Source organism: Coenobita brevimanus, chromosome 108 (assembly GCF_032717465.1).
Source record: "Coenobita brevimanus isolate Jiangsu-jjx chromosome 108, ASM3271746v2, whole genome shotgun sequence".
NCBI classification, from domain to species: Eukaryota; Metazoa; Arthropoda; class Malacostraca; order Decapoda; family Coenobitidae; genus Coenobita; species Coenobita brevimanus.
This window is the reverse complement of record NC_137061.1, coordinates 17,089,559-17,113,109: the sequence shown is the minus strand read 5'-3', so window position 1 is coordinate 17,113,109 and position 23,551 is coordinate 17,089,559. Positions and strand designations below refer to the sequence as shown.

At 40.7% G+C, this 23,551-nt stretch overlaps 1 protein-coding gene across 1 annotated transcript; it reads left to right on the top strand.

The window, feature by feature from the left end:
• The first annotated feature begins 630 nt into the window (after nt 1–630).
• Nucleotides 631–14,404, top strand: LOC145417032 (gamma-butyrobetaine dioxygenase-like). Its single transcript, XM_080285871.1, has 8 exons — nt 631–731; nt 9,414–9,492; nt 10,059–10,208; nt 10,816–10,937; nt 11,139–11,348; nt 12,478–12,648; nt 13,200–13,366; nt 14,250–14,404. Exons 1-8 carry the CDS (start codon nt 631–633, stop codon nt 14,402–14,404), a joined length of 1,155 nt encoding a protein of 384 aa, XP_080141997.1.
• Nucleotides 14,405–23,551: the final 9,147 nt, after the last annotated feature.

Below are 23,551 nucleotides of genomic sequence, written 5' to 3'. Positions count from 1 at the left end.
AGTGCAGGTGTGTCAGTGATGTTCAGGTGTTGAAAGGATTTAGATAGATAGATAGATAGATAGATTGAGAGATACGTAAGTAGATGGATAGGGAGGTAGGTAGGTGGGTAGGTAGGTAGATTTGTAATAATAATAATAATAATAATAATAATAATAATAATAATAATAATGACAATGATAAAAATAATGTGGCAGTAATAATAAATAATAGTAGTAGTAATATTGGTATTAATACTATTACGATAATATTGTTATTAGTAGTAATGCTAATAATAATAATAATAATAATAATAATAGTGTTAAGAAAAAATCATAGTAGTAGTTAGCTGCAGTAATAATTATAAATAATAATAATAATCACAGGGATAATAATTATAATAATAATAATAAGCATTCGCATCTCTTGTCTTAAGCAATCACATGTAAACAGATTAGGTTAAGAAAAATATTTGTTTAATACGATCTCTCTCTCTCTCTCTCTCTCTCTCTCTCTCTCTCTCTCTCTCTCTCTCTCTCTCTCTCTCTCTCTCTCAAAATTAGAATCACAATCAGCTTGTTCCAATCGCCTGTCACCTGTGCCACTGCCAGCTGCCACAGCCTCAGTCACTCGGCAGCAGCGGCAGGCGGAGGATGTATGCTCGTCAGGCTTTGAGGGCGGCCACTGGGTTGGTCAGATGGGCGGCTGTGGGCGTACCTACAGCACCCTGTCCCGCCCACACCACCCTCTACACGTGAGACTTTTATAAATCTCTTTTTATTATTAGTATTATATCATGTAATACTAACACAACTATTACTACTGCTATTATTGTATTAGTAGTAGTAGTTGTAGTAGTATCATCATCTTCATCATCACTATTAAGTTAACCAGCTAATACATATGTGAAGAAGGCAAGTGTGGATGTGAGGGGGAGTCAGGATTCCATGGACTGGAAGAGTGAATGAATGTGTTTTTTTTTTTTCTTTTGTAGTTAAGCCTCTACCCGGTTCTTCCCAATTCTCAGTGAGTAAAGCGCGGTATTATTTCAGGATAGAGGAGCAAGGGGTTCGAAGGCTTTTTTTTTGGGGGGGGGTCTAAGATAAAGCCTTTTTTTTTTTTTTAGAGGAGGTTCTAAAGTAAAGCATTTTTTTTTTGGAGGAGGAGGAGGAAGTTCTAAGAGAAAGTATTTTGAGGGGAGGAGGAGGTTTTAAGAGTATTTTTTGGAGGAGGAGGAGGAAGAGGTTCTAATATACTGGTCCAGTTGGTAGTGTTGCAGTATTAGGCTGCTGAGTCCGAAAATGGATGTTGACAATATTTTTATAAAGCTTTAATTGGTGAAAATCCAGATGGCTGCCACACACAGTACCATAACGTTCAGTCTTTTAAAGTGACATTACTGACAACACCTGCAACAGATTACATTATACGGGCAACACCTGCAACAGATTACATTATACGGGTAAGACCTGCAACAGATTACATTATACGGGCAACACCTGCAACAGATTACATTATACGGGCAACACCTGCAACAGATTACATTATACGGGCAACACCTGCAACAGATTACATTATACAGGCAACACCTGCAACAGATTACATTATACGGGTGACACCTGCAACAGATGATGTAATTCTAAATAGACAAATGTTACACTATACACTGCAAGACATTTGTTAATAAAATTGCTATGTCGTTAACAATATTGCCTCCATTTTTTAAATATACGAAAAAAAAAAGTAATTTTACGATTGTTGGTGTTCTATAAATATATTTAAATTTATTAAGTGTAAGAATATAATTATGTTCGCCATATATGATTATGTTATTTGTTATTTTTACTAACAGTATACTCGTATTTGACTCGTCCTGTTAATATAAGTGAAACTGAGTTGCCATGGTACTGTCTCGTTGCTAAGTTGTGGTGTTGATGCTGCCGTGTACGAGGCTGGACATTGATATAAGTTCCCAGGTTACATTGATGGTAACAGTGTTTTTTCTGTATTTTGTTAAAAGATAATCATGATTATATTATTTATAGAAGTTGTAAGTTACAGATTAACAATGATGTTTTTCCCAACATTTCCCCTAACACAAGTACACGTCTTTACCGATCGTGTGACATCAGCAGCTGAGGAGTATAGTGATGTTCAGTTGGTGTTCGGTGTATACAGGAGTGATTCTCTGAACCTGCCACCAGACTCACACGGAACTCTACCAAAGAGATTGTATATAAAGTGTTGGGCCAAACCCAGATTGCTAATGTTGCATTGCAAAAGTTGTTGGACAGAGAAGGCAAAGCAAAATCAGAGCACTGAAGTGCCAAGGCTTTGGCTGCCCTCATGAAAACCAACAATGTGTGTGTGTGTGTGTGTGTGTGTGTGTGTGTGTGTGTGTGTGTGTGTGTGTGTGTGTGTGTGTGTGTGTGTCACCGGCAGGAAAAACAGTGCAATAAAACTCTCGTGGCAACCAATTACCTTGATAAGGCAGATACGTTATTGATATGGCAGATCACAGATGCAGTGTCTCAGCCTGGTTCTGTACCACAAGTTGTACTACCGTGTCACCTGACACTGATAAGTTAACCTTGCTTATGGCACACGCTGATGGTGTTGTATACAATGTAGCCATGATGAGAAGTGGCAGGATCCCAGCCAGACCTGTCTTTGATGCACTAGGACAACAAAAGACAGACGCACTTCCTGGCTTTCATGCCTTCACCGGGGCAGATATTACTGCCAAATTCTGTGGAAAAGGCGGAGCTATTTGGTTTAAACTGATGCTATACGCCAGCCAAGCTATGCCGACAGCTTGTCAAATGCTTGGCAGTCTTAAGATATGTCACTGGTTAGAGACAGTGCCGTGGCGAGCTTTGTCTGCTAGGATCATTGCCGATCTGGTGTTGCTGTGTCTGACCTTCACAGAGTTCAGTGGCACCTGCTTCCTATCACACTGAGAGTGCACGTCACCACCAGCAGCTGCTGCACGTCACCACCATGGCCTGAGATATCACTTTCAGGCGACCATTTAGTGTCAGGCACATATAGTGGAACAGAGGCTTTACTGCCAACATGGAATGGCTGCTGTCTGCACAAGGGTGCCTTCCCGCTACTTCCAACAAAAACCAGGCTCCAGAACAGGTTATGACTGATGCTGCACATGATGAACCAGGACGGTATTTATGTTATGTCTTGTGCCGTAACAGTTCATTACATGGCAGTGTGTGTAATGGTACAAAGGTTGTGTTGTGTGTTCGTGTATATATACCGGATGTCACCATGTTCAGGTATATTGTACTGTGCTGTATCCTATATATGTCTTTCAGTAGTGTTTTGAAGAGTTTAAAAATAAAGACCATTTTCCATCATCAACTTAAATGCACAGGATTGTAAAAGTAATAAGTAGCGGGTACTGGCAGTATTATTACATTACGCCGTATTAACGAGTAACTGATCAGTGTTACTTAACAAATAACTTCAAGAGAGCTTTCTGCAGTAAAACTCAAGTTTTCTCTGTTCCTGATTTGTTTTCAAATGGGTTCACGCTGACTCAAACCAATAATTTAACAAGAGGTAAATGTGGCACCAAATCAAGATTAGTTAGATCTGGATTTATACATGCAAGGAGCAATTTTTAGAAATGGCAACATAAATTTTTGGATTCAGCACCGTCGAATTGCCATAGGCAATTGTATTTCATAAAATAACACAAACTTCCCATGGAATTACGTATGTAGAAATACATATTATATAGATAGATAGATAGATAGATAGAAGCAGGGAGTCAGATGATGAGAGGTGTTGTGTCTGCGAGAATCGAGCAATGCTAAACATGCTTACACTGAGGAAAGCTGACGACAGCAGCCAGTAAGGAGATGATGCAATTAGCTGTCAGCAGTCCTCTCGTGAACAAAGACCTAGTCCATCCACGAGGAACACACGTGACACACCCCTGCTACACCAGAATTTAGGAAAGAGAGCTCAGACGAAGATTAGCCACAGAAGAGGCAAGAGAGAAGTAGACAGGCCTCAGAGGAGACAGGTGACGGGAGAAGGGCTTGGCAATTTGAGAGAGAGAGACAGATAGCGAGACAGGGAGGTAGCTACCCGGGACTTATACTCGTCCGTGTGAGAGACTTGTTAATATTTCCAAGACAAATAAAAATAGTCCCATACTATTCTTTACCTCTCCTGTTACTACATGACATTTGGTGGCAGCGAACGTATACGAACCTCGTCTACGAATCAACATTAAATTCCTACAAAATATCAAGATTGAAAACAAGAATATCTCTCTCAACCAACAACACAACCAGCTCCTGACGCTTCTCTCCATCCAGCCCCCTCCGTCTCCCAGATCATCATGCTGATGCAGAGGTCAAGAGATCACACGACGCCTTGCAAGTAGTTTAACAAAATATTGATACAATATTGCAATTTCTACGAAGAATCAGCAAACTACAACCATCTACAATCAACTACAATTAACAACTCTACGAGTCGTCTGTATAATCTACACGCACCTACAAGTAGCGGCAGTCTTCATCCTACAGCGAGTAAATCACAAGAAAAAAAGGACCAAGAATACTTCAAGAAAGAAAGAAAAAAACAAACAAACGAAGAGTGAGAGACGACTCACAACTCATAACCACCAGACCTCACCCTCCTCTCTCTGCTACATCCACCCAACCCCCACCGCTTACGCAGGTGTGAAGAGGTCAAGACACGCAGCAAAACACCAAGTCCATATTCACAACTCATCTTACTCACCCGTCTTCACTCAAGTTACTCATCGCTACTCATTCACTCACCACAGCTACCAGTGTGGGAAGCCGACGTCACCATGTGCTGAGACGACAACACGCCAATCAACCCGCGAAGGACAACGCTATCACCACGTGCAACACCACTCACATCATTTCCCACCACGGTAAAAATTAGTGAGTTACATAGTTACTTCATTCATACAATACACAGTGATAGACAATAAGCTTCTGCACAAACATATAAAACGTGTTGTATAGTTACAACTTAAATTCATATACCTACTTCAATTATCTTCATAATTCAATCATTAAATACTTGCACCAACAATAAATATTCTACACAGTATATATTCATTCATTTATTATAACATTTATTTACTACCAACGAGTGTTACCATTTATACCTACATAAAATACGTGTTTCATACATACAACTATACATATTATATTTACAAAGTGATAAAGAAAATATCCAATCACAGTTACTCAGTGAGCAATTAAAAGAACTGTATTAAACATTTATTAATTAAAGCTACCTAGTGGAAACATATAAATTAACTTACTAAAAAAAAAAAAAAAAAAGGCCAACACAAATGCCGTTAGCAAGAGTGAACATCTTCAACACAATCGTGAAGACAATGATTTCCACACAGTGCTGACACACTTATTACTCACGATAGGTACAGGTGAACAACAAGTCAGTGTGTATAGTTAATACTGTATATAGGTATATAGTGTATATATATATATATATATATATATATATATATATATATATATATATATATATATATAAAATAACAAAATATGGGACTATATAATATCATTTTCAGTAATACCTGTGCAATATAAACTAAACTTTAAAAAAGTATCCCAAGGAAATTAGCCAGTAATTATGCAACCATGAACAACATGGAAAAAGCGTACACAAGCAAAGAGAAACAAACTATAGAAAATCAATACAAAAAAAAAAAAAAAGAAAGAAAGAAAGAAAGAAAAGTAAGAAAGAAAAAAGAGAAATAGAGTAAGATCACATAACAAACAAATGAAAATAAGTGTAAGTGTTACTACATATGCCAAAATACCACATAAACTACAAACAAAAAAGCAAATTGTTGTCTCCACAAACAAGTGGCATGACACATCATCACTATCATCGACCGCAGCATATGTTAGGACTGCAGTTATTACAATTATGTTACTCCATATTATAATTATGTAACTACAAACAATATGTACCAATTTATGTAACTGTTGCATTAACAAGATGTAACTTTTATGTAACTTTAACAACAATAATGTACTTACAAACGATATGTAACAATTATGTAACGACAAACGAATGCATTATGTTACACTAACTACAATTATGTACCTACAAACGATATGTAACAATTATGTAACGACAAACGATTGCATTATGTTACACTTTGCCAATTATGTAACAGTTGCATTAACAAGATGTAACTTTTATGTAACTTTAACTACAATTATGTACCTACAAACGATATGTAACAATTATGTAACGACAAAACAGTTACATTAATAAGATGTAACTTTTATGTAACTTTAACTACAATTATAAGGCCAAGACACTTATGTAAGAGTTGCATTAACAAATGTAACTACAATTATAAGGCCAACACAATTATGCATTAACACAATATTTTGTAACAATTCATAAAATGTTACAATTATGTAGTACCACAATGTTAGTACAATATTATAAGTCATACAATTATAGCACAATTCTGTATTACCAGTATCATCATACAAGTTAGGTGAAATATTAGACATTACTAAAGTGATAACTCAAATATGTAATGTATAACCTAGCAGTATTACCATTGCACAATTATATGCGTACGTCTGTTGTACATACACGTCTTACAAAGTGTTATACAACAACCATTGCATTTATTCAAATATGTATACAACTTATTTAAAATGTAATATTACTGAATAATCACTATTTACTATATTATATGTATACAATATTCATACAATTATGTTACTTTTACAATATTATGTATTTCACTTAATTAGCTTATAAGTTCATTATAATGTATATATAATATGTATTAATATGTTATGACTATTAAATGTCGATGGTACGCCATTTTTGCGCGGCCGAGCAGTATGTAGAACTACATATTATATAGATAGATAGATAGATAGATAGAAGCAGGGAGTCAGATGATGAGAGGTGTTGTGTCTGCGAGAATCGAGCAATGCTAAACATGCTTACACTGAGGAAAGCTGACGACAGCGGCCAGTAAGGAGATGATGCAATTAGCTGTCAGCAGTCCTTTCGTGAACAAAGACCTAGTCCATCCACGAGGAACACACGTGACACACCCCTGCTACACCAGAATTTAGGAAAGAGAGCTCAGACGGAGATTAGCCAAAGAAGAGGCAGGAGAGAAGTAGACAGGCCTCAGAGGAGACAGGTGACGGGAGAAGGGCTTGGCAATTTGAGAGAGAGAGAGACAGATAGCGAGACAGGGAGGTAGCTACCCGGGACTTATACTCGTCCGTGTGAGAGACTTGTTAATATTCCAAGACAAATAAAAATAGTCCCATACTATATACTGCACCATACAGCGTTTGTGGCAGGCAGTGCCCGGGAAGCCGAGAGTTAGGCTGATGCCACCACGGGAAGGCGTCTGTTGTGCCACCCGCCTCTGTGTGATGTAGCAGACGAAAGTTTAGGCAACAATATATTAATGAGAAAGTTTATTAATGCAAAAAGGTTTGATACAAAAACATCATGCCAAAATGCGTTACTGCAACAACTTATCGTGCAGAACTGATGCTTAATATCGAATGGCTTTTTTTTTTATGTTATATATTTAATAATCAAATTTTTACTCCTGTCCTTAATCCTGTGACTCAGATTTAACCTGATGCCTTTAGTGGGTAGCAACACATGACAAGCGGTATTTAGTCCGAGGGCTTGTGTTCGTATTATCTGATTTATCGCCACTTGTGCTACTGATTATTACAGCCTGAGTGGATGCATGGCTTGTATCTATTTATTGTTCATTATTATTCATTGATTTATTGCATCTATGTCACGATCTCTCTCTCTCTCTCTCTCTCTCTCTCTCTCTCTCTCTCTCTCTCTCACACACACACACACACACACACACACACTCATTTGTTACAAATTAATTGTACCCATGCTGCCTGACCTTGAGTACACACACACACACACACACACACACACACACACACACACACACACACACACACACTCATTTGTTACGAATTAATTGTACCCATGCTGCCTGCCCTTGAGTACACACACACACACACACACACACACACACACACACACACACAGGGTTATCAAAACTGGTGCATTCATTATCATATGTCTCTCTCTCTCTCTCTCTCTCTCTCTCTCTCTCTCTCTCTCTCTCTCTCTCTCTCTCTCTCTCTCTCTCTCTCATTAAAGTAACATGGAAGAGGGTAAGGACTAGTATAATGGAGACTAATTCGGAAGAGGAGTGGTGTTACGTAGCCTTATCAATTTTCATGATGACCTTTCAGAATTGGTTATCATTTGTTTGTAGTATATGTGGTAGAGATAGATAAATAGATAGATAGAAAGATTGATAGATAGGGAGTGAGTTAGAGGGAGGGGATGTGAAATATGAGACAGGGAATGCAGAGTGGACGAGGCGAGAAGGTGATGAATGGGAGAAGTGAGATAGGAGTGAAAAAGGGAGAAATGAAAGAAAGTAAAGGAAAAGACGACGGGGAGAAAAGGGAGGAGAGAGGAAGGGAGAAGAGGGAGAGTATAGTAAAGGAATGGGAAGGAAGAAGGGAAGGGAGGAGAGAAGAAAAAGGAGGGAAAGGAAGCGTGATGTATAGGGAGGAAGTAGGGAAGGGTAAATGGGTGTGGGAAGGCAGGGAATGAAGGGAGGGGGAAAGACGAGGGGAATGGGGAAGGAAAAAGAATGAGGAAGGGATAACAGAGAGAGGAGGGAAAGGAGGAGGCAGGAATGGGGAAGCGACAGGGGAGGAGCGAGGGAGGAGGGGAAACAAGGAAGGAAGGATGGGAAGAGAGTACAGTGCAAGGAGACATGCAGCGTTCTCTTTACCTGTAGTTCTTCATTATTTTATTTATTTTATTTATTTTTTCGTTTTCTTGTAGCGGACTGTCGTAACCTCGAGAGTGACATAACCCGGGGCCTTACTGTAGATGGTGTGATAGATAGATGGAGAGATAGATATGATAGATAGATGGATGGAAAGATTGATAGTAGTGGTAATTGTCTAACACCACGGCACACACCACAACGCCCCGCACCACACCACACCACACCACCACACACAAACACACCACGACGCCCCGCACCACACCACACCACACCACCATACCCTACCACACACCACACCACACCACACCAAATGGATTTATATGCAGGATCACAGGACAGTTGTGATAGTTAACATTGTTTGAAATATTTTGAGCAAGAACTTCTAAACGTAGTACAACATAGCATAACATAATAACGTAACAGCCCAATCTATCCATAACATAACATAACCCAATCTATCCATAACATAACATAACCCAATCTATCCCTAACATAACCCAATCAATCCATAACATAGCATAGCATCCCATCCAGTGCTATCCTTGTCATATTCCGTAGGTGTTGGAGAGCCAGCAGCAGTAGTGTTAGTGCCGCTGTGTCCTCGGTCACCCCCCACCCCCCCTCAACCAGTCTGCAGGTGAGTCGGGTACCTTAACACCTTTTCCTACGCGATTTATTTTGTTTATTATACCTTAAAAGGTCTTTCTGAATCCCCCAACACCTTTTCCTAAGCAATTTAAAATGTTTATTACACCTTAAAAGCTCTTCCTAAATCCCCTAACATCTTTTCCTCAGCGATTTATTTTATTACGCCTTAAAAGCTCTTCTTAAATCCCCTAACACCTTTTCCTCAGCGATTTATTTTATTACGCCTTGTTGTCCTCGTTTGTGGTATACTTACATCCTTCCTACATCGCCTAACACCTTTTCATAAGTGATTTACTTAGTTTATTACACCTTATCAATGCTCCCTACATCGTCTGTCATCTTTTCCTAAGTGATTTATTTCGTTTATTATACCTTATTATTATTATTATTATTATTATTATTATTATTATTATTATTATTTTACCATTTACGATGTATCGGGTTTAAGAACGATTTATCTGTCTGTCTATCCATCTATCTATCAGTGTCTATCTGTCTGTTCATCTATCTATCTACCTATCTATGTCTATCCACATATCTATCTGTCTATCTCAGGTGTTTTGGAAGGGTGGAGGGAGTGACGTGTACCCCTACCTATGGCTACGTGACAACTGCCAGTGTCCGAATTGTTTTCATTCCACAGCCTTCGCCCGCATGATTCCACTTGACCACTTACACCCAAACACCTCCCCCAAAAGTGTACAGGTAAGTGGAATAAATCGCCATAGGGTTGGTGTTGCGGTACCCCTTACACATTACACCCCCCAGGCCTCACAGTAAATGTTTTTAGAGGGAAATTGCTCTCTCTCTCTCTCTCTCTCTCTCTCTCTCTCTCTCTCTCTCTCTCTCTCTCTCCAACACCTTAATTACTTTCATTAAGGGTGATAAAGGTGTGGAATTAGATGACGGTGGTGGTGGTGTTGATGGTGGTGATGATGATGATGATGATGATGATGATGATGGTGGTGGTGGTGATAATGATGGTCGTGGTGGTGACTATGATAGCGGTGGTTGTGATGATAATAATAATGATGATGGTGGTGATGATGGTAATGATAATGGTGATGAAAATGGTGGTGATAAGTGGTAGTGGTGAAGGTGATGATGACTATGTTGGTAATGGTGGTGGTGAAAGTAATAGTGATGATGATGATGATGATATAGAGGTGGGGAGGAGCAGTAGTGGTAGTAGTAGTAATAGCAGTAGTAGTAGTAGTAAGTTTAATAGTAGTAATATTGGAGATAATAATGATGATAATAATGATTTGAAAATAATGGTGGTGATAAAAGTGATGATGATGATGATATACAGGTAAGCGAGACAGGTGTGGAGGTGGAATGGACTGACGGTCACCTGGCTAGCTACCCCGCTGATTGGCTGCACCAGAGGGCTTTCGACACGACGCGTCACACACATCAACAGTGCCTTTACAAGTAAGTAGGTTTGTGGTATGCTTGTCACGAAGAAGTGGTTGGTGCTGGTCACGAAGAAGTGGTTAGGGATGAAGGTAAAGCCGTTATTTTATCCTTCCCTAGCTACGGGAAAGGAGTGATGATGATGATAATAATAATAATAATAATAATAATAATAATAATAATAATAATAACAGTAATAATAGTCGTCCTCCATGTCAGACTACCCAAGAAGCTGTGGGGTAGTGAACTATCCCAGGCCCTGCCCACCGCCTCCTTCCCTCGCATCATGGCGGACGACGCGGCACTCCTGAATTTCCTGACGGCGGTGGAACAGCTTGGCGTGGTGGTGGTGAGGGGGATGAGGGAGGGGGTGGGGGAGATAGAGCGACTGACGCAGAGGGTGGGGCATCTCAAGGTGACACACTATGGGTAAGGGTGTGGTAGTTGTGGTGGTAGTAGTAGTAGTAGTAACCGTGTCTGTGTACAAGGTATCTCCAAAAGTTACAATCGGATTTTAACAAAATTTGATAGATGGTTGGAAAGTGAGTCAGTGAAGAGTAGGTTCGATTTTGAAGTGCATCTGGATCCGGATGTGGGAATAAATCAAACATTGTATTATCTTTAGCGGGGGTAGGCCTTTTTTAGAGTGTGTAACGGGGCAGAAGAAGACCGTAGAATTATTCGCCGCTGGACCGAGGTTGGTATACAATATTCTCTTAGCGTCTGTAGAGGTATGGACTCTCTGAATGCTCCCCAGTTCTGTTAACGCATTCATCTATTCATCCATCAGTCCACTTTTGTATATCTATTTCTCTCTCTCTCTCTCTCTCTCTCTCTCTCTCTCTCTCTCCACCTTACTATCCGTTCAATCTATCGGTCTATCAGTGTATGTATGTATGTATGTATGTATGCATGTATCTGGCTATATACCTATCCTTCAATATCTGTCTATCTATCTGTCTGTCTATCTGTCTGCCTATCTATCTATCAATCTATATATCTGCGTCTACCTGCCTATCTACTTATATCTTATCCATCCATTCATCTCTATCTATATCTATCTATCTATCTATCTACCTACCAGCCAGTTCATCTCTCCACCTACCTATCTATCTATCTATCCATCTATCTATCATAGAGAGACGTTATGGTAGAGGAGACGAAAGCAAATAACTTAGCCTCTACAAAGAAAAGCCTTGATCTATCTGTCCATCTATCTATCTAGCCAACTATCTATCCATCTATCTATCTATATCTATTTATCTAACAGGAAGACGTCTTCGGTAAAAGAGGAGGCGAATCCCGACAACCTGGCCTATACAACGAACACCCTTGACCTGCACAGTGACCAGCCCTACCTGTGTGATACGCCTGGGGTAAGGTGTTATTATTATTATTATTATTATTATTATTATTATTATTACTACTGATGATGTCCTTTCAGATCCAGTCCACTACATTACTAAGTTTATCGGTGAAGGCAGTAGTAGTAATAATAATAATAATAATAATGCACCCCTCATCAGATCCAGTTGCTTCATTGCATCGTTCAGTTTAGCGGTGATGGCGGGGATAACCTGCTAGCTGACGCCTTCCACGCCGCCAGCCACCTCCGTCAGCACCAGCGTCAGCACTACCACATGCTGACAGACACCATCGTGGATTTTGAGGACATTGGCACTCAGGGAAGCCACCAATACCACGCTATCAGCCGCCGCCCCATGATTCAGTGAGTCAGGCTCTGTTATGCGGTAGATTTGACTGCGTGTGTTTTAGTCTCTGCCTGTCTGTCTGTCTGTGTCTCTCTCTCTGTCTGTCTGTCTCTGTCTCTCTGTCTGTCTGTCTCTTTATGTCTCCCTGTCTTTCTGTGTATGTTTAAGTCTCTGCCTGTCTGTTCGTCTTACAAATGTCTGTCTACAATGTCTGTCTATGCATTATAAATTTTTCTGTGTCTGTCATTTGCATTATCCGTCTGTCTGTCCTTATGTCTGCCTGTCTTTTTATCAATCTGGTTATGTACTTGTCTGTTTCATTATCTATCTATCTGTCTATCTATCTGTCTCTGCCTATCTATCTGTCTATCTATCTATATGTTTTATTTTCCCATTGTCTCAACGGGTAGACAACGACGGCATTGTTATTGTTTATTATTATTATTATTAGTAGTAGTAGTAGTATCATCATCATTGCTGCTGCTACTACTGCTACTACTACTACTACTACTACCACCACCACCACCACCACTGCTGTTATTATTATTTATTTATTATTTCTCACCAGACTGGATCATGACGGTAGTTTGGACCGCATCAGTTTCAACCAGATGGTGCGCTCGTCGGTGTTCCAAGTGGGTGTGGAGAGAGCCACGGCCTGGTATAACGCCATGCTGGCATTTAGGGACTTGGTATGCCACCCACAATACCAGATCAAGTACAAACTCAAGGCGGGTTAGTACATTTGCAGTACCAAGAGATTAGGTGTGCTAAGCCGACTCCGTACCTTCTCTACCCCTGCACAGTTGTTGACTTTATACAGGGGTTTTATCCGCTCCTGGGTAGAGTACAACTCTTATCTGTAGGGAGGCTCCCCACACACAGCTCTTCTCAATAGGGTGGAGTCAAAGGCTTTTCGTTTCATTAACTCTCCTCCTCTTACTGACTCCCTTCAACCTCTGTCTCTTCGCCGCATTGTTGCATCTTTATCTCTTTTCTGTCGCTACTTCAATGGTCACGGCTCCTCTGAACTGTCTGCTTGCATCCTTCCACCACTACGGCGGGCATGTAGCACCCGTCTAGCAGCAAACTCTCATCTCTTTTCTGTCCAGCTCTCTGGTGCAAGAGTTAACCGTTACCCCCAGTCCTTCATTTATGCAGCAGGTCAACTCTGGAACTGTCTTCCTCTGTCAGTATTTCCTACTGCCTGTGACCTCCAGTCTTTTAAACGCAGTGTGTCCAGGCTTCACAAAATGAACTGATCTTGAATTTGGCTTGCTTGTTTTTTTCTTGGAGGGAACACTTTGCAGGCTTTTCTCTCTCTCTCTCTCTCTCTCTCTCTCTCTCTCTCTCTCTCTCTCTCTCTCTCTCTCTCTTGCCCTAAACGCTTCTTCCTTCACTGTGTTCTATTTTTCCCGTATGATTCGCGTAGTGTACAAGTCCCCTAACCCTCCACCTGCCCGTACTGGTCATATGTTAGTATTGACACCCAACGAATGCTGTATGTTAAACTGGCAGTAGATTCTTGCTCTAAACGCTCCTTCCTTCACTATGTTCTGTTTTTCCCGTATGATTCAGGTATAGTACAAGTCCCCTGACCTTCAGCCTGCCCGTACAGGTGAGATGTTGGTATTTGACAACCTGCGGGTGCTACACGGCCGCCTCGGGTACACGTCCAGCGAGGGCGCGCGACACCTGGAGGGCGCCTACTGGGCCTGGGATGAGGTCAGGTCACGACGGAGGGTCCTCAGCACCAAACTGGGTCAAAGCTAGGATCTTAGGTCAAAGCTAGGTCCGTGGCTGGTATTCTAGTTGGTTAGGAAAGCTCCCTAACACCTGTTCCTTAGATATTTATTTTGCTTGTTACACTTTTAGATTATCGGTTGGTATTCTGGTCTGTTAAGAATGCTCCCTAACATCTGTTCCATAGAGATTCATTTTGCTTATTACAGTTTTAGATCACTGGGTGGTATTCTGGTCGGTTAAGAAAGCTCCCTAACACCTTTTCCTAAGAGATTTATTTTGCTTATTACACTTTTAGGTCATTGGGTGGTATTCTAGGTGGTTAAGGAAGTTTCCAAACATCTTTTCTCAAGAGATTTGTTTATTATACCTCTCTTTCATATTCTGTGTTGCATAAATCCTTTTTCTCGAAGAAGTGTTATGGCGTTAGAGACGTAGTATTATCTTGTCATTGAGCTACGTGAAATGTGTGTGTGTGTGTGTGTGTGTGTGAGAGAGAGAGAGAGAGGGGGGGGGGACGAAAATCTTGACCGAGTTAGTGTGAAAGGAGTATAGTGTGAAAATTAAAGTTGTTTATAAGATGGTTGGTTATTTTATTACTCATACGGTAACCAAACTACAATTATTATTATGATGATGATGATGGTTATTAACGTTGCTGTTATTATTATTGTTAGTGGTAAAATATGCGAAAAACAAAAGGTTTTCAATAATTAGCTACGCTGGCGTTGAAATTTTATGTATATGTATGTGTGTGTGTATGTATGTATTATGTGTATGTTTGTACTCTAGATCTGTGTTTATGTATGTATGCTTGCATGTATGTGTACCGTATATATGTACAATAGGTATGTGTGTGTTACGTGTGTATGTATGTAGGTATGTGCTATGTGGATGCATTTATGTATGTATCAGGCATTTATGTATGGAAATATGTATTGTATGTATGTACGTTTTTGTGTATTTATGTACGTATGTAACTGAACCCTGGTTGACGTTCATAATGCTTTAAAACATCGGCCTTTCTTCTGGAGCTATCGTTGGGCCACCCGATTTTTAAACCCCTAGCTACGTCCCAGCATATGGACGGTGGTGTTAGCGCCGAAGTGGTGATATGTGATGTGTAATACATAAGATTGCCCGGCCTAAGAAAACGGGCCAATTAAGCGTACAGTATGCCCAGAGTTGAACCCATAAAAAAAAAAAATAAATAAATAAAACTATCAGAGGCTGGTAAAAGGCCTGCACTTGATCTATATAGGCCTGGTATTGTACTGAGAGAGAGAGAGAGAGAGAGAGAGAGAGAGAGAGAGAGAGAATGTAGGCTGTTTATCAGTTTTACATAATTAGGGCGGGACATTTGGGGGCACTGGCGCCGTAAAGAGAGGCAGTCCAACCCCCCAGCACTTGTGTTGCAAACAGCCTCGCACCTCTCATGTACAAACCAGTGAGTGAACAGAGAAGTCTTCACTGAAAAAAAAAAAAAAAAAAAAAAAAAGTGCCCTTATACACCACCATCAGGCTGCCCTTCCTTCAGCTCACACCCTATATACCTACTCGTACACCCCATCCCTCCATGTTACGTAATCCTCAGCCATGACTGCCCTCCCTCCAGTTCACATCCCTCTTTCCATTTTCTCAGATACCTCTCCACCCCATTTAATCTCATCTTCCCATCCCTCCCCCTCTTCCTCTCCACCTCTCAAGTTAGTCAGTTTTTTACACATGTTAATAGCACTGCTTAATTATACGTGAAACCCTTTCTAACATTACCTAAAATCTGTATATAGTTTTTATATATACGCGGGAAAGATAGTTGTACCGTCAGCATCCCTTATGGCGTCAGCTGAGGATATAAACAAAACTGGTTGTCCCTGGGAGGCTGGTGATGGAGATAAGACGAAAAGCACTCAGTGTACCAGCGAACACCAAGGATATACTGACACAGGTCTGTATGGTGTTCAGTAGTTTTTATCTGTTCAGTTGTTCTTCAAGAGCATCGTTGTCAAGAACAATAACAAGCTGAAGATATGCGGTACGTGGAGATGCTGGTGAAGGCTGACACGCCCTCCGTAAAAATATAAGGAAAACCAAGGATATAATTATTGACAAGTCTGTTATAGTGTTCAGTGTTCATAGTTGTTATCCGTTCATTTGTTCTTGAGGAGCATCACTGTCAAGAACAATAACAAGTTGAAGATATGGTGAGTGATGCTGGTACTGTGAGCAGCTGCTGGTCCGTCAAAAACAACAATAACATAGGCCTGTGTAAAATTTGGATAGTTCCATAGATTTCTCAGAGCATCGTTATCAAGAACAATAACAAGCGGGATGTGTCAATGATGCTGGTAAGATGAAGCCATAGATGACAAAGATATATAATCAAGTTATGTATAAGAACAGAAGAAAATACTAGTAAGAACAGAAGAGATAAAATTCTAATTACAGGAAACCATTTACAGCGCTGGGTGGTAACCATATAACCAACCCATACTTGTTCTCCGTGTCAACAAGTTGGTTGGCGGAGGGGTAGTGCCCCTTCCCGGTAAAGGACTAACTCAAATCAAATGGCCACACCTTATGGGAAGATGGCGTCTGGTTGAAGATAGATAGATAGACGTTTACTACAGATGTTGGCCTGGGAGTTATGTCTTATTCTCTATGTCAGGATCCTGTCTTGGTCTATCAATCATAGCAATTGTCTTCTATCTATCTATCTTAGGAATCATGGCTTGTTGTATCTATCTGTCTTAGGAATCACATCTGGTGAGACGCACGTGTGTATACTTCCCATCTGAACTATCGCTATGTGGATATTTCTAATCTGACGTATCTCATCCAGCAACACAGAAAAGAAGCATTGACCCAATCACTGGCATTGGATTAGCACTGTCTATTTATCTATCCATAGCCAGGCACCTCACATCCAGAAGTAGTAGCTATTAACACACCACCTCTATGGCATCCTGTCCTTTGTCATGAGGCGTGAAAAAAAAAAAAAAAAAAAACAGCGGGAGGGAGGGTGTTTGGCTGAGGTAGTTTGTTAATGGCTACTGCTTGTGGGAATGAGGTGCCTGGCTATGGATAAATTAAATAGACAGTTCTAATCCACTGCCAGTGATAGGGTAAATGCTTCTTTTTCTGGGTTGCAGGATGATATACTTGAGATTAGAAATATCCGCATAAGAGATAGGTCAGACGGGAAGTATACACATGTGCTCGTCTCACCAGATGTGATTCCTAAGACAGATAGATAGAAGACATAACTGCTTAGATAGATAGGACAAGACAGGATCCTGACATAGAGACTGGTAGATACATAGCCTGGATAGAGCAAGACATCACTCCCAAGCCAACATCTGTAGTAAAAGTCTGTCTATCTATCTATTGCCAGATGCCTCAGTCACGTAAGGGGTGGCTACAGATCACCTCCATGTCAACCCGTGAACACCATTTCATTCCCCTCCCCCCAGCTCACACCCTCCTCTCTTCTTTTTTCAGGCAGTAAGAAGAGGTAATTGCCACAAGGAGTATTGACAGACACACCCCCAACCATGGCCAGGCAGGTGATCCGATTCAACCTACACGAGACCATTGGTGTCATCAAGAAGGCCTTTTTGGCGGGAGTGGATGCCGTTCAGCCTCACAGACTTATTGCAAAGTATTACATTTATCTACTTTATTATTATTATTATTTTTATTATTTTTTGTTTTTAAATTCTTCTTCTCATTATTATTATTATTATTATTATTATTATTATTATTATTATAATTATTATTATATTTAATATTTTTTGTTTTTAAATTCTTCTCATCATTATTACTATTATTATTATTATTTTTTTTTTAATTATTATATTTGCAACATTGCTTGTTTCTTCTTTCCTCACTCAAACAGGTACCAAAATCATTACACGCAAACTACAGTGAATATTTAATATGTAGAAAAGCAAAAAATACTAATAATTTTTTACTGTACTCTTGCCATTTTGATCTTAAATTTTTGTAACATAGCTCACTTGTTCTCTCATCACTTCTACAGGTGCCAGGGACCACAAGCAGAGTAGAGTGAATATTCAGAATTTCGAAGAACAAAAATACTGCTAATTTCTACTGTAGATGTGTCATTTTGAATTTAAATTTTTGTATCATTGCATGTTTGTTCTTTCATCATTCAGACAGGTACCAAAGATTTCATGAGCAAACTAGAATGAATATTACAGTGTAGAAAACAAAAAATATTAATTTGTATTCTTGCCGTTTTGCATCATACGTTCTTCATAAAGACTTCAGTGTACTTCCATCTGTCGGCCATGGTCACCTAATGGCGGCTCTCTATGATGCTCAGTCTCTGGCAGCTTCTTGATTTAGTCCCTTACCCTTGAGGTCACACTCTATTACCTCATTCCATATTTTTGTTTTTCTGGTCTGCCTCTCACAGCCGGACCCCTGATGTTCACAGTTCTCACCGTCTGCACCCAGCTGTCGTCCTGCATCCTCTCCACGTGTGCAAACTATCTCAATCTACCCTCCTCATCACAACACCAATACACTCCAGTCCCATCCTTCCTCCCAAACCATCCCAATCTACCTCTTCTCATCACAACACCAATACACTCCAGTCCTATCCTTCCTCCCAAACCATCCCAATCTACCTCTCCTCATCACAACACCAATACACTCCAGTCCTATCCTTCCTCCCAAACCATCCCAATCTACCTCTCCTCATCACAACACCAATACACTCCAGTCCCATCCTTCCTCCCAAACCATCCCAGTCTACCCCTCCTCATCACAACACCAGTACACTCCAGTTCCATCCTTCCTCCCAAACCATCCCAGTCTACCCCTCCTCATCACAACACCAGTACACTCCAGTTCCATCCTTCCTCCCAAACCATCTCAGTCGTAATCCTATCCCCTCCAGGCCTCACATTCAAGAACACATTACACATCCACCTAATCGTCATCATTTCTGTACATTTGAGCCTACCAGTGTTGCTTTAAAAATCCTTGCAGTAATAGAAGTCATTCCTAATTTAAGAGAAAAGAAAGAAATAATAAGTAGCAAATTAAATTTAAAGATATTAAACAGTTCAAGAAAAAATAAACAGCCCTGGAGACGTTCTCATCATCCAGATTTGCTAACCTTCATTTTTTATTTTTCCCCAGGTTTTTAAAGCAAGAGAATAACAAACTGATCATCAACGGAACCCCACATGACCTGCAGAGGAACGTGTACGTGGTTGGGTTTGGGAAGGCGGTGAGAGACATGGTTGACCCTGTTGTAACTCTTCTAAAAACCCCAGACTCTATACCACATTTTCAGAGAGGCATAATCAGTGTCCCACATGGCTATCAGGCAAAGAGACAAGCTATGCTAGATGCCCAGACTGAAAGAATTGGTATTAGAGACTTACTGTAGGTATCTTAGAAGGGAAGAAAGATGAGAAAGGAGCTGTAGTTAATACCCAGTTAGGAGTTACTGCTAGTAATGTAGAGGTGGAAAATTTAAATGAGGCGAAAGATGTGAGAGAGCGTACATGTAATACTCAGACAGATGGTATTACAGAAAGTACATGTAACACTCAGACTGAAGGCATTACAGGAAGTACATCTAACGGCCAGGTAGATAGAATTAACACCAGTACGCCACAGGTAGAAATTCTTGAGGGTGCTAAAGATAACATTCCTGATGAAGCTGCATTCCAGACGGCCAAGAAGATCGTATCATTGGTGCAGAGCTTGAAGGAGGAGGGTCTGTTACTGGTGTTGATATCTGGGGGTGGTTCAGCCCTCCTGCCCTACCCACTTCCACCACTGAGCCTAGAGGAGAAGATCGAGCTTGTGAAGTCCTTGAGACAAGCTGGGGCTAGCATAACCGAGCTCAATACCGTGCGGAGAGCCCTGTCTTACACCAAAGGAGGACGCTTGGCTGAGATGACAAGGGCCAGCATCGTAACATTCATTCTCTCGGACGTTATCAACAACCCCTTAGATGTAATTGCCACTAGACCAACCATACCCAACACGGACCTTCCTGATGACGCCCTAAAAGTCCTTGATAAATTTAACATTGCTGTGCCGGACCATGTTAGGACACTGCTTGAAGGGAAGAACCGAGAGAAAGAGTACTTGCCTGTGAAGAAAATCAAAACTGGGAATGTTGAAATACCAGATCAGGTTTCAACTCCTCTGCAGGGGAAAAATGAAGGGAAAAATGAGTACCCCCACGTCACCAACCTCATAATTGGTGACAACAAAACGGCCCTGTTGGGGGTTGAAAGGTCGTTATCGGAACAAACAGATGGGCATTGTCTTACGTTAATATTGTCCTCCTCGCTGCAAGGGGAAGCATCCATCGTAGGTAAGAGAATGGCTGACCTTGCCATGATAACTCTGAAGATTCTGTCTGGTAGTGGGTATGAGAAGTCTTCAGGAAGGAATCGAGAACTTACAGGAAGAAGTCAAGAGGGTAGTGAAGGAAGTCAAGAAACTGCAGAAAGGTGTAAAAAAGTTGCAGAAAGTAGTCAGGAAATTGCTGATAGTTGTCAAGAGCTCCCAGACTCCCTCCTTGCCGAGCTGTGTGTTGATGTAAACAAGAAAGCGTCCCTCCAGAGCACCCTAGTCAGGTGCCGAGAGCTGGGGTGTCCAGTGTGCATGATATTTGGAGGAGAGACCACTGTGACGGTGAAAGGAAAGGGACGAGGAGGAAGGAACCAGGAGATGGTTTTGGCTGCTGGTACAGTATTGCCATGGAGGAGGTAATATGTCCGACTGTTCATGTGTCTGTCTGTGTACTGTACTATATCTGTTTGTTTTTGTACTTCATTTGTTTGTTTTTGTGTTAGTATTGTGCTGGAGGAGGTAATATGTCTGTCTGTTTCTCCATGTACTTCGACTGTTTGTTCTGTGCGTTGGTGGAGGTAAATATGTCTGTGTGTCTTCCTGTTACCTAGTAGTAGAAGACAAATGCCCCTATGATTACCACACACTACTTTTTCCCTTTTTCCTTTGTACAGGGAAATAATTATACCTGACTTCCAATCCGCAGGGACTCTACCGTCCTCTCGGGCCAATCTGCACACCTCCATATCCATTCTGTTACTACTGTCTACTTCAGTGTTGTCTTCCTAATTCATCTATTTGTGGGTTAGGTTAAATACGTTTAATTAGAAACGGTAGAAAATAACCCAAAATTGAAGAAAATTTAGGGAAAGACAATTAGGTATTTGTGTGTGTTTTAGGTCGTATGTACGTGAATTGACACAGAATCCGGAGAACACAAAAAGCTCTTTCCATCTGTAGAATTTGGACATTTTCTGTGCTTACAGATGAGCTGTAGTTGTGAAGTGGAAATGAGTCTCCTTGGTTACTATTTAAAATGACTAGTTGAGAGAAATGAGTCCATGGTTACTATTTAAACTGACCCTCCAATCTGACTAATTTTGTCCCTGAACGAAGCTGAAAAGGTTTGGTATCTTTGCCAGGTTAAACTGAATGCACCATGGTATAATTTTTAAGATTCAGAAGCTCCGCACTGGTGAGATACAGGGAGACAGGCTCGTATTCTCGGCAGTTAAGGAAGCTCCCAAACACCTCTTCCTTAGTGATTTATTTTTGGTTATGGCTGGCTAACGTAGTTTTGTATGTTATTTATGCAGAGGATGATGATATTAGAATTTAAGTGACAGAAGAGGACTGCAGGGTGTAATAAGCAAAATACGTCACTTAAGAAGAGGTTGAAGGATTTATATAACACAAGGTAGGACAGTAAGGTGTAATAAGCAAAATAAGTTGCGTAGGAAGAGGTGTTAGGGAGCTTCCTTACCTGACGAGAATGCAGATAATAGTGTTCCTGTGAGGTGGATGGATGGATGGATGAATTAAAAAAAAAAAAGAAACAGAGGATGGTGGAAAGTATATTAATGGCAGGAGCTTAGTACTGACTCCATTGTATCTATCTGTTAGGTCTAGTTTTATCTATTTACCTTTTCAGAATCTACGCACTGGTGAGTTAGGAGGTAATGTGTTTGTGTCGGGTGGATGATGGTTGGATAGATGGAAGAAAGAATAAGAGTGGATGATAGAGAACAGTATGATGGCACGAGCTTAGTGCTGTGTTGTATCATTTAGTTAGATCTCTAGTTTTGTTTTTACCTCTTCAGAAGCTACACACTAGGGATTCAGGAAGGAGTGTGGTGTTTTTGTCCAGTGGATGATGGGTGGATACTGGCTAGATGGAAGAAAGAATAAGGGATAGAAGATGACAGAGGACAGGGTGACATGGAGGCAGTTTGTTTGTGGCCACCCTTTATGGGATTAAGGCATCTGTCTATAAATAGATAGCTAGGTAGATGATAGATAGGTCGACAAGGAGGCTATTTGTTTGTAACCACCCCTTGCAGGATTAAGGCATCTGGCAATAGATAGATAGATAGGCAGATAGATAGAGTGTGATGTTAGGAGCTTAGTACTCTCTTGTAGCCATGAGTTGTACCTACAGTCATTTTTCCCTGTGTTATTTCAGAATCTATGCAACAGTGACGTACAGGGAGGCATAGTGTTCCTCTCAGGCGGCACAGATGGTATTGACGGCCCCACAGATGCTGCCGGAGCCGTCACGTTCTGGTCACACCACAACGGCTCAGTGCAGTATGTCGTTAAACCCCCTCAATTTTCAGAACAACTCTAGGGCCGATTTCTTGTCATTTTAGGAGGCTTACTGTACTTTCATTCATTCATTCATTGCCAGACGCCATGTATCCCAAACGGGGTGGCCAAGGGCTTAGAGTTAATTGTTTTACAGGGAGGGGCACTAATCCTCCACCAACCCCACTTGACAAGTAGGGATGCCAACAGCATCTGGTGTTCCCAGGCGGTCACTTCATTCACATTAATTTGGCCATATTTTCATCTTTTTCATTTTTGGCCACATTTTTCTTCATCATTTTGGCCACATTTTCATCCTTTATCATTTTTTGGCCACATTAGCATCTTTATGACACACCACAATGGCACTCTTTAGTACATAATGTAACTTTCATGGTCAGAACAACTCTAGGGCCTTTATTATTGTCATTTTAGGAGACTTAATATAGTTCTTTCACATTAACTTGGCCCAGATTTTCATTTTTTTTTTAAATATATAGCAGAGGGATACTCCATCATACTGTA

Bases quoted from the DNA above. Each gene is read 5' to 3' on its own strand.
- LOC145417032 (XM_080285871.1), top strand. From the start codon at position 631: ATGTATGCTCGTCAGGCTTTGAGGGCGGCCACTGGGTTGGTCAGATGG. The intron at 732-9,413 runs GTGAGACTTTTA...CATATTCCGTAG, and splicing joins GCCCACACCACCCTCTACAC to GTGTTGGAGAGCCAGCAGCA. The intron at 9,493-10,058 runs GTGAGTCGGGTA...TGTCTATCTCAG, and splicing joins CCCCCTCAACCAGTCTGCAG to GTGTTTTGGAAGGGTGGAGG.